The sequence below is a fragment of the Balaenoptera musculus genome, chromosome 13 (genome assembly GCF_009873245.2).
Source record: "Balaenoptera musculus isolate JJ_BM4_2016_0621 chromosome 13, mBalMus1.pri.v3, whole genome shotgun sequence".
Lineage (NCBI taxonomy): Eukaryota > Metazoa > Chordata > Mammalia > Artiodactyla > Balaenopteridae > Balaenoptera > Balaenoptera musculus.
In genome coordinates this window covers 64,798,253-64,814,330 of record NC_045797.1, presented here as the reverse complement: position 1 = coordinate 64,814,330, position 16,078 = coordinate 64,798,253, and the positions used below count along the sequence as shown (strand labels likewise).

General features: G+C 40.6%; 1 protein-coding gene across 3 annotated transcripts in view; it reads left to right on the top strand.

Annotated features, from left to right (window-relative positions):
• The first annotated feature begins 11,618 nt into the window (after positions 1-11,618).
• The window catches only part of SPAST (spastin), a 53,581-nt gene continuing 49,121 nt past the window's right edge, over positions 11,619-16,078 (top strand). For 2 of the 3 annotated variants that reach the window (XM_036872446.1, XM_036872447.1), the window contains exon 1: positions 11,621-12,313. In XM_036872446.1, coding sequence (XP_036728341.1) covers positions 11,899-12,313 — 415 coding nt within the window. In that variant the 5' untranslated portion in view covers positions 11,621-11,898. Of the gene's footprint in view, positions 12,314-16,078 lie in introns of all 3 variants that reach the window. The other variant, XM_036872448.1, reaches the window with a different exon arrangement.

The window sequence follows — 16,078 nt, the reverse complement described above, 5'->3', positions numbered from 1 at the left end:
TGCAGGGGACACGGGTTCCACCTCTAGTCCGGAAAGATCCCACGTGCCACGGAACAACTAAGCCCGAAAGCCACAACTACTGAGCCTGCATGCTGCAACTACTGGAGCCTGCGCACCTAGAGTCCATGTTCCAAAACAAGAGAAGCCCGCGCACCACGACAAAGAGTAGCCCCCACTCGCCACAACTAGAGAAAGCCCGCACGCAGCAGTGAAGACCCAACACAGCCAAAACTTAAAAAAAAAAAATCACCTTATGTAATGTATACTTGATTAGCATCGTGATTGGTGACAGCTTTTTCATGTAGAACTGTTGCAAAGATGTGGATGCGTATGTACAAGATATAGAATTTTTTTATTTTTAAATTTAGTGAGAGATTTTTGAATGAAATTGATATGGGCTAAAGTCTTTTTTTTTTAAATTATTAGCACCTTAATTATTATTTATTTATTTTTGGCTGTGTTGGGTCTTCGTTTCTGTGCGAGGGCTTCCTCTAGTTGCGGCAAGCGGGGGCCACTCTTCATCGCGGTGCGCGGCCCTCTCACTATCGTGGCCTCTCTTGTTGCGGAGCACAGGCTCCAGACGCGCAGGCTCAGTAGTTGTGGCTCACGGGCCCAGTTGCTCCGCGGCATGTGGGATCTTCCCAGACCAGGGCTCGAACCCGTGTCCCCTGCATTGGCAGTCAGATTCTCAACCACTGCGCCACCAGGGAAGCCCAAGATATAGAATTTTTCATGCAGAATTGATGCAAAGTTGTGGATGCTTATGTACAGGATATAGAAACTGACTAGTACATATATTGATTCAAATTAAGATTAAATGCTTTTCAGGAATGGAAAATAACAGAAAGTAAAACCAGAGAATGATTGGGAAAACTTAAGAGGAGAGTTACGTGGATCGTTATTATATATCCATACATTTCCCAATACACAGTAGGCACGCCATAAAAACTTCCAAATTAAAAAAAATAAAAATAAAAAACAAAACAAAAACAAAAAAGTCTTCCAGAAAGTAACTGAGAGCTGCTAATTTACATTTTCTAAGTACTGACAGTAAAGTAGGAAGCTAGATTGTGAGCTCCTTCAGGACAGAGACCTTGTTTTATATATCTTTATGCTTCACGTGGTGCCTGGTACATCATAGGTACACAACATATATTGAGTTGATTCACAGTTAAAACTGGATTTTAATTAAGACACTGACACTACTGAAGAAAAAGGACAGAATGTAAAAATGATTACTGAAGGAAACAGCACAGAATAATTAACTATAGGCCAGGTTTCTCTCAATCAAAAAAAAAGTTATCAGTGTGGTTTACAAAAAAGCTTCACTAAAGTTTTTACATTTACAACATATTAATTGAAAGATTCAGGGAAAAAGCCATAGCAGCAGAGAGCTGAGCAAAAATAAATAAATAAATAAAAGTAAATAACAGCTAGAAATGATAGAAACAAAGTAGCAAGAAAGTTATAGGAAGTATAAAAATTCAAATTACTGCAGAATGTTGTTTTGATATGAAATTAAAAATTCTAAAGAGTATGGCATAGAAAACAAACTTATGGTTACCAAAATGGAAAGGGGGGGAGATAAATTAGGAGTTTGAGATTAACATATACACACTACTATATATAAAATAGATAACCAACAAGGACCTACTGTATAGCACAGGGAACTATACTCAATATTTTGTAATAACCTGTAAGGGAAAAGAATCTGAAAAAATATATATATATACATAGGTATATACATATATCTGAATCACTTTGCTGTACCCCTGGAAGTAACACAACATTGTAAATCAACTATACTTCAATAAAAAAAATTAAAATAAAAAGATGGCCCTGAAAACCATCATTATGACAGAAATTTGCAATATTGTGTACTATTTTTTGTTGTTGTTAGTTTCTGCTTTATATCTTGTGTACTGTCTAGAATGGGATAAATTAAAAGAATGAGAATAACATTTAGCTCTTATTTGGACTTTTAGTACCAAACTTTGTTCAGTACTCCTCTCATCTACTTCCACTATGTCTATTTATTATGGTACTTACCTCATCCTGCCTTATATTTTGTTTACAGTTAAACACAATTAGATTTTTTAGTTCTTCAAAGGCAAAGATCTTATTATATTCATCTTTTCATTTTTTGTTTCTTATATTTGATAAATATTTTTCCAAAAGAAGTGAATTTATAGGGAAAGCAAGCAGCTGCACCAAAGTACTAGTCTCTAGCCTTCCTTTCTTGGGGTTTTAGGGAGATAGTAGTTGTAGATTCTAGAACTAGAATTCTAGAATCTAGAATAATTTTGCTACTGTTCTTGACCCCCTTTTTACAGACATGATGCAAATTCTGTTAATAAAATATTAACCTATTTAGACAGGCAATACCTATTTAGGAATAATACAATATGTGTAGTAGAGAAAGACTTGATTTGGGATTAGTTAAGTATTAAAACCTGGTTCCTTCATTTGTTTGCCATGTGGAATTAAGCAAATAGTTTAACACTTCTGAGCTTCATGTTTTTTCACATAGATAATTAGCATAACAATTCTTCACAGAGGGAATCAAATGAGATTAGATAGATGAAACTGCTTTGTAAATAAAAGTTATATAAATCTAAGTGAAACCTAAGTACTTCATTATTGTGATATTGTTCTACCTATTGTTGTTGTTTCTAACCTGTTTTTTTCTTTTAAATAATTTGTGGGAGAGAAAGTGCTCAGAGAAATAAAGAACATGATCCAGCACACACACACACACACACACACAAATGTGTTTGCAGAGAAATACATAGAATTTATTGGACCCTCTGAACGCAGTTCGTGTGGAGGGACACCAACCACCTTTCAAGAAGACCTAAAAATATATATTCCAGATCTGGTAAATCACTTTCCAAGGAAGTGGGTTTTTTTTGCCTAACATAGGATGACAACTACTCCACCTGTAGTTCCCTTGTCTTCACTACCAAACTCCATGCCCAGGCACACTTACCACCATCCCCAAGGAACATACCAAATGGGCTTTTCAAAGACATGAATACAGGGACTTCCCTGATGGTCCAGTGGTTAAGACTCTGCTCTTCCACTGCAGGGGACACGGGTTCAATCCCTGGTCCTGGAATTGAGATCCCACATGCTGTGTGGCATGGCCAAAAAAAAAAAGACATGAATAAAGTGTATTCTTCTGATTCTTATGATACAGACATATCTCAGCAATGAGAATAATAAAAATGAAGGAAAAGGCTAACCTTAATATCACTTTCCATCCCCAAATTGTCAATTACCTCAGCCGTTTCTCATAAGAGCCCACATTTAGATTTCTTTTCCACATTCCAGGAGGGAAAGTATCACTTCTCATGGGTCTACCCATGAGAAAAAAGCCTGAAGTTTTCTTTCACCTATCCAACTTGAACCAGTTATTTCGATAAGGCAGATGCCATGTGCTGATTGCCACAGACCTAAATTACTGCCTTCCCTGAACAATGATGAAGATATGACCTGGTGGTAGTTAATACCACCTGAATTGCATGACTGCTATGCAATGGGACAGGACGGGTTTCACAAGGGAAAACCTTAGAATGGCTAGGAAGCGGGAAGAAAGGGAATGGATTCTGAGTAGTGAGTCAAAAAATGTTCACTATCACGTATTATGTAAAGAGTTCATACTCAGTATGAGCTTACCACAAAAGAGATAAAATAAAATGGAATGTTCACTTTGACACACTAATTCTACTTCTGTGATTTTAATCCCATAAAAATACAAAAATGTACAAGGGTACAAAGATACTTACTGTACCACAGTTTTTAGTAGAAAGAGATTGGGAATAGATTAAATTATGATATCTCAATACAATGGACTGCTGTGTAGCCATTGAAAAGAATGAGGTAGGGCTTCCCTGGTGGCGCAGTGGTTAAGAATCTGACTGCCAATGCAGGGGACATGGGTTCGAGCCCTGGTCTGGGAAGATCCCACATGCCGCGGAGCAACTAGGCCCGTGAGCCACAACTACTGAGCCTGCGCGTCTGGAGCCTGTGCTCCACAAAAATAGAGGCTGCGACAGTGAGAGGCCCGCGCACCGCGATGAAGAGTGGCCCCCGCTCGCCGCAACTGGAGAAAGCCCTCGCACAGAAACGAAGACCCAACACAGCCAAAAATAAATAAATAAATACATAAATAAATAAGTTTATTAAAAAAAAAAAGAATGAGATAGATTTATAGGTACTGGCATGTAAAAACATTCACAACATAATTTCATCTGAAAAATGCATGTTATAGGAAAATCTGTGTAGTGAGATTCTTTTTTTTTTTTTTTTTTGCATGTATATACTAGTATATGCATAGGAAAAAGCCTGGAGAGATATACAACAAACTATAAATATGGTTACCTGTGGAGCAGGAAAAAGGGGAAGTGAAGTCTTTGCTTTTTGCAAACTTTTATATTGTTTGAACATTTTTTTTTTTACCGAAAGCATGAATTTATTTTAAAATTAAAAGGCCAGGGACTTCCCTGGTGGTCCAGTGGTTAAGACTCTGTGCTTCCACTGCTGGGGGCATAGGTTTGATCCCTGGTTAGGGAACTAAGATCCCGAGTGGCATGGCCTCCCCAAAAAAAGACCAAAAATATTTAGATAAATTTTTTAAATTGGAAAATATGTCACCTTATTATTTGTAACACAGGCAATAATGGGGAAGAATATTTATATGAGTAATGAGTCTAATCGGTTGTATGACAGCATTAAAAGAAAAATCTTCCAGTTTATTCTTCCCTTTACCCACGTATTTATGAGGCATATGCAGAAGAGAGTTAACATAGCAGGCCTGAGACTGCTGGCCTTAGGAAGGCCTGCTTGCAAGATTGTCTGGTATCTAGGAATTTGAATGATAAACAGTTCCCTACACTGATATAAAACTTTCCCTAAATGATGAGAGTGACTCACTGGGCCTAAAATGTTTGTGCAAAAAATATGGTTTATGTTAAGCACGTGCTTTCCTTCTAGGAGTCTGGACTTTTAGTATGTATTAGGCAGAGGGTGCCTACATGATCAGCAGGACTGAATTTCTTATGAGTGTCCCTGGTAGACAACATTTCACACATGTCGTCAGATCTCAGTGCTGGAAGAATTGTGTCCTGTGTGACTCCACTGAGAGAAGACTCTTGGAAGTTGATGCCGGGTTTCATTCAGACTTTGCTCCATGTGCCTTTTCCCATTGCTGATTTTGCTTTGTATCCTTTTGCTGTCATAAATCATAGCTGTGAGTATGACTATATGCTGAGTCCTGTGAGTCCTAGCAAATCACCAAATCTGGGGGTTAACTTGGGGATCCTAAACTCTTGGAGAGCTTAAGATAAATATAAATTACAGTGCCTGCCCTCATAAATTTGTATTATAGTTCAGCTCTATCAGACATACATATGTCATACATTTAAATGACAAAAAAGATAACTGATTAAAGGTTAAGATGAATGATATAGAGCACAAATTCTGAAGGAGTTCAGATGAGGTTGAGATAAATGTAAGCAGGTATCCTTGGAGCAGTTTGGAACAAAGAATAATTATTTAAGCAAAGCAGGGAGGAATGGGGTGGAGAGGACATAATACAGACTGAAACACTAACAAAGAAATTAAATGGAGGAATTCATTTAATATCCAGTATTAACTGACTCCGCTTACGCTTCCATAGCCTCACAGCTTTAAAAATTGAGCTGAGCAAATTAGGTAACAATTTATACTGTTACACCTAATACTATTTCAAAAACATGAGCTCATTCACACTTTCACTAGTAACAAATCCTCTGTGAACTAGAGAATCTCAAACTGGTGCCTCAGTTTTGTTTTGGTTTGTTTGTTTTAAAATTTTGAGCCAGAATCTCCTCAGCAATAAATTTCACATAAAAATTCAGAATTCTGGTTTCTCTTGATATGTTTTAAACTTTGGCAACAGAGGCCACACATTTCTGAAAGGCAAAAATCAGCCGGAGCTGAGTAACAGCTGTCCCATTTAATAAGGGAAGGCTACTCTCCAATTTCTCAAAATCTTTATTATTCACATCATATATACATTTTTGAATTCCACACCCACCCATGGAACTCATATATGTTATATGTCTGACCACTGTGTCTCGTTGTTATTTGAGTTTTTTAGCCATTGTATTAGACTGTAAACTTGCTCTTATTCCCTACTATATCCTGGCAACTTACTCATTAGCTGGCACGTTGTCTGTGCTTAATATCTATTTGTTGAACAAATGAATGATTAATATATGTCACAATGTGAACTCAATATGGGGAAATGATTAATTGTTCGCAACGATGCTTTTGCTTATTAACACAGCTATAGGATAATAATCCCCTAATTATTACTCTACTCTTCCCATTCCCTACCTTCAACCATGCCTTCTGTTTCTCTCTTTTAAGTTTTCTGCCTTTTTCAAAATCAGTCATCTCTTCTCTTGGTTCTAGGTGCTCCACTTTATTTTCCTTTTTTTTTTTTAATTGAAAAGAAGTCCTTAATAAGTGTCATTGGTCCCTATTTCAAATAATTCAGCATCTCTCAAACTGAAGGTTTGAGGAGTTCCTTAGAAGAGAAGGAGAGCTAAAATATCCAAAAAAACTATTTAGCAGTAGTCACTTTCTAAATAAATTAATGGGTTAAAGTGATAAAGTGACCAAATGTCCTGGATTAGTTAGCTCAGTACTCAGCTCCTCCTTTTTGTCCTGGTGAAACTGGCCCAGATTCCCTTCAAGATTAAGTGTCCTGCAAGTTCTTGCCATCTAAAAACTGGGAGGCTGTCACACTGTAGGTTAAATGGCTGAGAAGGTTAGGATCTTCAGTCCAGGGAGATTATAAAGCCAGTGTAATATCCAGGCACTATTTTTCTTGAAACAAATTTTAAAAGATGTTAATTCAGAAAATGGATTTGACTGAGATATAATTCCAAGGGGCAGAAAATGTGGACTGAGATTATTAAAAATTGAGATCCTAGTAGAGTCTGAATTCTGGAATGACATTGTACATGTAAGAGATAAAAACAAATAAAATTATTGAGCCCTCTTACATTGCAGGTATTATGCAGGAGGTTTTAGGTGTATTCTTTCATTTCGTAATTTAATTCTTATTCCACCCATTTTACAGATGAGTTAATTAAAGAACTTGCTCTATAACACACAACTAATAAGTGGCAGAACCAAAATACCAACCCCAGTCTTTCTGACTCTCAAGCCCATATTTTTACCAAACAAAAAAATGGCAAAGGTACAGAAAAGCAGTCAATATTAAGAACAACTGGATAGCAGGGACTTAGCAAGTGAGAGGCCAGGGGGCAGAAACTCAATACCTGGATGCTCAGGAATGAAAGATCACTCTTGTTCCAGGGGCTAATGATATATTTATTTCATGACTAATAAAATATAAACAGTCTATGTAAAAATGTTTTTCTTTGGAAGCCTAGATTTTAACCTTAAAACCCTAAAGTAGTGTGTGTCATTAACTAATATGTGATGTTGGGCAAGTAACAGACTGTTAGAGCCTCAAATTCCTTATTTAAAAAAATGGAGACCGGAATGCTTAACTCAAATAGTGATGATTGACTACAACAGTAAAAGTTAACCTGCTTAGCCTAGAATATGGGTTCAATAAATGTTAGCTAGTAGTAGTAGTAGTCGTCATCATCATCATTGTTGCTGTTGTCTCCTTAAACTTACCTTAATTTACCTCATGATTGAAACTAGGAATGTTTTTATGACTCAGCAAAGTGACTGGGAAATGCTTTTTTAGATGAGCAATCCATCTTAAGCTCTAATCTGAAATTGAGGTAAAAGGAAATTCTGCATCTAATCACTGTGGTAGATTACTTGCAAAGACGGCCACAATAATTTCTTCCATCCCTACATATACACCTCTTTGCAATGTGGCTTTGCTACTCCTCCATAAGGATGTAGAATTTATTTTCCCATCTCTTATGTTGGAGCTGGCCATGTGACTTGCTTTGACAAAAGAATGCAGCAGAAATTACATTGTGCAACTTTGAAGTTTAGGCTTCAAGAGGCCTTGCATCTTCGACTCATGCTCTCTTGGAAGCCAGATGCTATATAAAGAAGTCTGGAATACCCTGCTGGAGATACATGCCCCAGCCAATAGCCACCACCAGCATCTGGACGTGTGAATGAAGATAACTAGGCCACTCAGCCCTGGTCAAGCCTGCAGCAGATTACTGCATTCACATAAATGAACCCAGGCAAGGCCAGCAGAAGGACCACCCAGCCAAACTCAGCCCAAATTGCTGACTCACAGAACTGTGAGTAAATAAATGGCTGTTATCTTAAGTCAGTAAGTTTTTGAGTGGTTTATTACACAGCAACAGAAATCTACAATTACCATGTTTGAATCATTTTTCAAATTATTAATATTTATTATATGAGTACCATAAGCAAGGCATCAGGCTAGGTGCAGAAAGTGAGCCAAAATATGTAAAGTTTGGCCACTGTCTTGAAATGAGTTTATAATCTATATCAGGAGGTGATAAAGTATTTAAATAACAATAACACAAGACAATATATTAGAACAGCCATAGAGTAACACAACCATATTGTCGTAAGAATTAAAAAATCTGATCACTTCTGCTGGAGGTGATAAGGGAAGGATTTATCAAGAAGATAATATTAGAGTTAAGCCTTGAAGGATTTTGACAGTGGAGTAGGAGGAAAAGAAATTCTAAGGGAAAGAAAAATGACCTGAGGATAACTGTGGTCTTGGTAAAGAGCAAAGAGTGCTCAGAAACTTGCCAATACTTTTTGTTGGGTTATAGTATATATGTAGACGTGGGAGAACAATTCTTCAACAAATATCAAGTTGCAACTTCATTCCAGGCACTGCCTACTACTACATTATTATGTATTGATGATAGATGTGGAAGCTGAACTGCAGATGTGAAGGCCAAGTCATTAGTCCAAGTTCACAGAAAGTGGGGGAGCAGGGGTTTGAATGCAACCAGTCGGACTCTAGAGCCACTCTACTACTGGGCAGTGTCTTGGCTAAGTTAAAAAGTTAGTTACTTAAGGAAAAACAAAAAAACAAAAAGGCTGGCACCAAACTAAATACCCATTTAACAGTTGCAGTGAAAACAAATCAACAAGGAGGAAATTCAAACACTTAATATTGAGCAGAAAAATCAAATTAAGAAGAATAAATGCAGGGACTTCCCTGGTGGCGCAGTGGTTAAGAATCTGCCTCGCGATGCAGGGAACATGGGTTCGAGCCCTGATCCGGGAAGATCCCACATGCCGTGGAGCAACTAAGCCCGTGTGCCACAACTACTGAGCCTGTGCCCTAGAGCCCACGAGCCACAACTACTGAGCCCATGTGCTGCAACTACTGAAGCCTGCGTGCCTAGAGCCCATGCTCCGCAACAAGAGAAGCCACCGCAGTGAGAAGCCCGCGCGCAGCAGCGAAGACCCAACACAGCCAAAATAAATAAATAAATAAATTAATTAATTTTTTAAAAAAAGAATACATGCAGTATGATTATATTTGTGTAAGGTAAAAACCAGGCAACTATACAGCATATTTACATATGTTAATGTATACACAAAACTAAAATGAAAAGAAAAAAATGATGAGTACAAAATTCAGGATAAATTTCCTGGAGGTCCAGTGGTTAAGACTATGCACTTCCACTGCAAGGGTCACAGGTTGTATCTCTGGTCGGGGAACTAAGATCCCGCAGGCCGCGGGGGGAGGCGGGGCGGCGGGGCGGTGGAAAACAAAAACCAAAATTCAGGTTAGTGGCTTCCTCTAGAGGGGGAGAAAAGAGTTTGAGATTAGGGAGGGGCTCACAGAGTGCTTCAAGGAACTGGTTACATTAGTTTTTCTTAAAATAGATGCTGTTTATTTTATTATTTTTCTTTACATTATATATATGTTATACAGTTGTTCCTTAGTTTCCTGGGTGTGTGGGGTAGGTTCCAGGAACCACCCCCCCCCAATACCAAAAGCCGTATGCTCAAGCCTGTTACATAAAATGACATAGTTTTTGCATATAACCTACTCACATCCTACCATACACCTGAAATCATCTCTAGATTACTTACAACACCTAATACAATGTAAATGCTATGCAACTAGCAGGCCATGTGGCAAATTCAAGTTTTGCTTTTTGGAACTTTCTGGAATTTTTTTCCAAATATTTTCCATCTGCTGTTGGTTGAATTCGGATGCAGAACAACGGATATGGAGGGCCCATTGTATACATCTTGTTTACATGATGTATGTATAAATCTAATAGATTTCACACAACAACAAAAAGTACCACAGGGTTCAAAAGAGGGAAGTTAGGAATTGAAATGAATCAGATGTGAAAGAGAGAAGGCATTTCAGAATGAGGAACTGGCCGAGGCACAGAGGCAGGAAAAGGGGTGGGGAACAGTAAGAGGGAAACAGGGAGTAAGTCATTTTTGCAGTAGCCTACATTTGTAGGGGAGTAGTGGTGGGGAAAAGCTAGATAAAGTTGTGGCCAGAATGTGGAGAGTCTTGGAAGCACTTGTAAACCTCACACTGTAAACAATGGGGTCTTTACTTCAATTAGTATTCCTTAGTTTTGGGCAAGAAGAAACAATTACGGCTATTCCAAGTAAGAAGAGAAAGAGAAGAGAGAAAAAAAGATAGGGAGATAGTAGGAGGGAGAAAAAGAGAGAAGAAGGGAAGGAGAAACAGAAGCAGAAAAATAGAGAAATAGACTGAATAGTTTTGGGATAGGCTATCAAGTAAGTGACCAGTCCAGGAACCTGGTAGTTCTGGGGATCTCAATGAAATAAACTGATAGAGCAGCTCTTTAGAACACTCAGTTCTTACTATCGTCTACCCCAGTGTGTTTCCATCCAAGATTCCAGTTTCTAGGAGAGTATGGTTAACCTAGTGCTTCCACCTCTGTGATCTGGGAAGCAGGGTTCTGTGCTTGCAGCTCATGAGAATACAGGAAGCGAAGTCGAGTAGAATTAAAAAAAAAAAAAAAAAAAAAAAAAGGCCCAGTCTGAATTGCTCAGAAAGTATGGGATTACTGAGCAAAACCTAAGGATTCCCTTATTCAAACATTAGTTCTTCAGATTAGACATGTAAACACGTACTAATTTAATTAAATCTCTGGAACTGATGATTTCATCACAATGAGCTAACAGTTTCGTTTTCGGTGACCTTAAGTTTTTGTACGCCTCTACAACTGCTGTCCTCTCATAATAATTACTAGATTGGGACCCATTACTTCTGTGATGGAACTCAGATCAACCATCCTTTGCGGAAGACTGGCAGAAAATGCTGAAAGAAATATAAGAAAACTATGACACCGTAAGATGACCCTGAGAACTAGCCGAGCGACCCCAAGCTGCAGCGGTCCCTCCAGTGAGTTGACAGCCTAAGTTCCCTGCTAAAGAGCTCCCAGGGTCAGCGAAGTCGACTGAGCGACCGGTCCCTAAGGCAGACGTAGGCCAAACTGCACTGGGAAATGTAGTTCCGCGGGGAACGGACGGAGTGGCGGGCGCCGCACACGCGCACTAAGAGCTCAGGGCAACAAAGACGGCGGCGTGCGCGCACGCGCCTGAGGAAGACTCGGGAGGGCGTGCGCGTACGCGTGCGCGCCCAGCCGCGGTTCTGAGCTACCAAGCGGCTGAGAGGACAGAGAGGAGGGGCAGGAGCTACCGACCGCAGGAGGAGGAGAAGGGGTTGTGCTCCTGGCCGAGCAAGGAGAAAGGGGCGGGGCTGGAGAGCAGCGCGCCGGGGTGCCGAGCTCCTGGGACAGGCGGGCGCGTGAGGGTCTGTGGCCCTTGCCGTCCCAGTGGCCGCCGCCGTCGCTTGGCTGCCGTCGGTCTGCGGGAGGCGGGTTATGGCGGCGGCGGCAGTGGGAGCTGTGAATGAATTCTCCGGGTGGACGAGGAAAGAAGAAAGGCTCCGGCGGCCCCAGCAGCCCGGTGCCTCCCAGGCCTCCGCCCCACTGCCTGGCCCCCTCCCGCCCCGCCCCCAGGCCGGCCCCTCCGCCCCAATCGCCGCATAAGCGGAACCTGTACTACTTCTCCTACCCGCTGTTCGTAGGCTTCGCGCTGCTGCGTTTGGTCGCCTTCCACCTGGGGCTCCTCTTCGTGTGGCTCTGCCAGCGCTTCTCCCGCGCCCTCATGGCCGCCAAGAGGAGCTCCGGGGCCGCGCCGGCGCCGGCCTCGGCCTCGCCCCCGGCGCCAGTGCCAGGCGGGGAGGCCGAGCGCGTCCGAGCCTTCCACAAGCAGGCCTTCGAGTACATCTCCGTTGCTCTGCGCATCGATGAGGACGAGAAAGGTAACTGGGGGCCTGGGGGGAGAGGGCGGCGGCGCCGGGAAGAAAGCGGTGGGGTCGCCGAGGGAGGGCAACACCTGCGTCCCTTTCCTGCGGGAGCCGGCGGTGCTCCCCCGTAATTGATCTGCCCGGCGAGACTGCTTCCTCGGGTTAGACCCTCATCCTCCACGATTCTCAGTTAAACACCTCTCTCCTCTCAGGCACCCTAGCCGGTGACTTTGTTTCAGACACTAGCCTACACCTACACTTCTGCATGACCCAAGTCCCTATGAGACACCCAGACGTGCTGGTGACAGTGACAGTTGTCCTAGAGTGACCACACAGATCCTTTCTAGCGCTGTAAACAGTGAGTGGCTTCCTCTGAGCCAGGTTTTCCAAAAGGTTTTGATATCGAAGAAGCTGTGCCTTGTTATAGGCTTTTAGTGAAAGCAGAGTACTGTAGTGTCAGAAAAAAAGAACAAATGGTGACTCAGTTTTGAAAGGAACAGCTGCATATGATTACAGCTGAATTTGCACTATTTTTAAAAGTTTCATAACAGTCATTTTTATCAATGTAATGACTTCTAAGTATTTTTCAATAAAGTTCTATTTTAGTACAAAACTTTTGCTCCTGGTTAATTTGATCTCATCTAAGTAAGTATTCCAAGGTAACCTCTAAATTTTTAAATTGAAATATTGAGTGAGGACTTCCCTGGTGGGGCAGTGGTTAAGAATCCGCCTGCCAACGCAGGGGACACGGGTTTGATCCCTGGTCCGGGAAGATCCCACATGCCGTGGAGCAACTAACCCCATGCACCACAACTACTGAAGCCTGCGCGCCTAGAGCCGGTGCTCCACAACAAAAGAAACCACTGCAATGAGAAGGCCACGCTCGCAGCAATGAAGAAGACTCAATGCAGCCAAAACTAAATAAATAAATAAATAAATAAATAAATAAATTTTAAAGAAATTGAGTGAATAGGACTAATTTATAATACCATTTTACAATAAAATTTAAAGATTTCTATTTCTGAATGAAAGCAAGGGTACTACATCCTTCAGATTTCTTTTAAGCTAATGTTTTTTAGTCTTTCTATAGGCTAGGCACTGTGTGCTCTTAGCTTTGCACGTGTTATCTGTTTAGTCCTCACAATTACCCTGTGAGGTGAAGGTACTGTTAGTATCAGCATTTTACAGATGAACAAACTGAGGCTCAAAAGATTAAAACAGGTCATTCCAAGCCTATGCTAATTGCTAATGCCAAATTTTTTATGGAAGATGATAAATGGAGTTAGAAGGAGTCTTATAGCATTTTGAAAATCCCTCCTTTCGTCCCAACTGCAGTATGCTGAGATCTTCTTTTCCCTCTAACTACTCATTTTCATTGTCCATTAGTTTAAAAAAAAAAAAGCAATCTGCAGTTCATTTGTAGTGTCTCCACTACCAACTCCAGAAACTGTTCTAGAATTTCAGTTTTGTTGAAACTTATTTCCTTTGTGAGGCCTTGGACTGAGAAGTAGGATATAAGGAAGGAGGCAGGTATTCATGGGTTTTGGAGTGTAAGGACAGAGTGGAGGTTAAGAACATTGAAGAAAGGAGGCATGGGGCTTCCCTGGTGGCACAGTGGTTAAGAATCCGCCTGCCAATTCTGGGGACATGGGTTCAATCCCTGGCCTGGGAAGATCCCACAGGCTGCGGAGCAACTAAGCCCATGCGCCACAACTACTGAGCCTGCGCTCTAGAGCCCATGCTCTGCAACAAGAGAAGCCACGACAATGAGAAGCCTGCGCACCACAACGAAGAGTAGCCCCCACTTGCTTCAACTAGAGAAAGCCCATGCGCAGCAACGAAGACCTAATACAGCCAAAAATAAAAACAAATAAATAAATAAATTTATTAAAAAAAAAAAGGCACATTTAAGAGAAGAATACCATGTGTTTTGGGAGGGAAGTTTTTAATCGCTTCATTCTTTTTTTTTAATATATATTTAAAATATTTATTTATTCATTTTTGTCTGCGTTGGGTCTTTGTTGCTGCGTGTGGGCTTTTTCTAGTTGTGGCGAGTGGGGGCTGCTCTTCGTTGAGGTGCACAGGCTTCGCATTGCAGTGGCTTCTCTTGTTGCGGAGCACAGCCTCCAGGCGTGCGGGCTTCAGTAGTTTTGGCTTGCAGGCTCAGTAGTTGTGGTGCACGGGCTTAGTTGCTCCACGGCATGTGGGATCTTCCTGGACCAGGGCTCAAACCCGTGTCCCCGGCATTGGCAGGCGGATTCTTAACCACTGTGCCACCAGGGAACTCCCTATTGCTTCATTTTTTATCTCTAAGGAGCATCCACGATCTCCTAGGGAGGATGTAGAAGCATACCATTATCGCTTCCTAGAGAAGCACTGTTTTATTGCACTATTTTATTATAATAGAGTCCTTTGAAGTTTACTAATCTAGGTCAAAAGTTGTTTTAGAATAGAGGGAATATATTTAAGGGTAGATCAATTCCAGTAAATACAAGGATATTTTGTTAACACTGGGTGATGGGAGTTGGGAGGTAGCATAAGAGGTCAAGGAAAACTTAGGTATTAAAAAAAAGGATCCTGCACTCTTAGATTTAAAGAGAAATCAGTTCCATGTGAAGGGTAAGTAATGGAAGTGGAATTCAGACCTTGGGTTTCATGCTGGTGACTTATCTTTGGGTATCACGTATATACCTCTATTATATTTAATTCCTCTTAAAATATTTAAGTGTAAATATTTTCAGCAATCTCTGTACCGCATATTTCACTCTCAGCTGATAATGTTTCTGTTCAAAGGTTTTGCTTTATTTATACAGTTAGTTTATAAAGTGGACATCAGAACAGGCAATGATAACTCTAGTTTGAGTTCTACAACTGATGCATTATATGACAAAATAAATTAGTTCAAACCGAAACAAATTAGTTATATTAATTTTCCTTTAACAGTAAAGTAAAACTGAGTTTACATTGTCGTGGTTCTCTTCTATCTCAAATTTTTCCTTTAGCATATTGAAAATTTTTTTACTTTACCTTTAATTAAGTGGTTGCCAGAGTTCACATTTGAAGTCTATTTGCCTCTCAGCCATCCTTGACAATACAGAACTTAATTTCAGGAGAATTTTATTCTCCCTCTTTCCTACTGCATCAAAATATATATGAACAAATTGAAATGAATCAGATAGTGCTCAAAGGTTTCCTAACTCTGTAGTTAGCCCCTAAACCATTAAGGGGCTACTAATGTCGTGCAATCCCTTTCCGTTAAAAACTTGACCTAGCTTCTAAACATACTGAAAGCCACTTTATTTCATCAGGTGAAGTGGGCTATTTCAGACTGTAGTGATATTAGTTAATTGACACATTTGGTGCCTTCAAATAATAAAGGCCAAATTAAATCTTATTTTAACAAGGTAATACATAAATGTGGTTTATAAGGTGGCTGTTTATTTTGAATTTTATTCTTTTTTATGGCATACTCAACTTTGACACTGAACTTTCATAAAGGCCTAAATTTATCTGAAACCAAGCTATTTTTAAAAAAAATAAATTTATTTTTGTCTGCGTGTGGGCTTTCTCTAGTTGCGGCGAGCGGGGGCTACTCTTTGTTGTGGTGCACGGGCTTCTCATTGTGGTGCCTTCTCTTGTTGCAGAGCATGGGCTCTAGGTGCACGGGCTTCAGTAGTTGTGGCATATGGGCTCAGTAGTTGTGGCTTGCGGGCTCTAGAGCGCAGGCTCAGTAGTTGTGGTGTACGGGCTTAGTTGCTCCACGTCATGTGGGATCTTCCC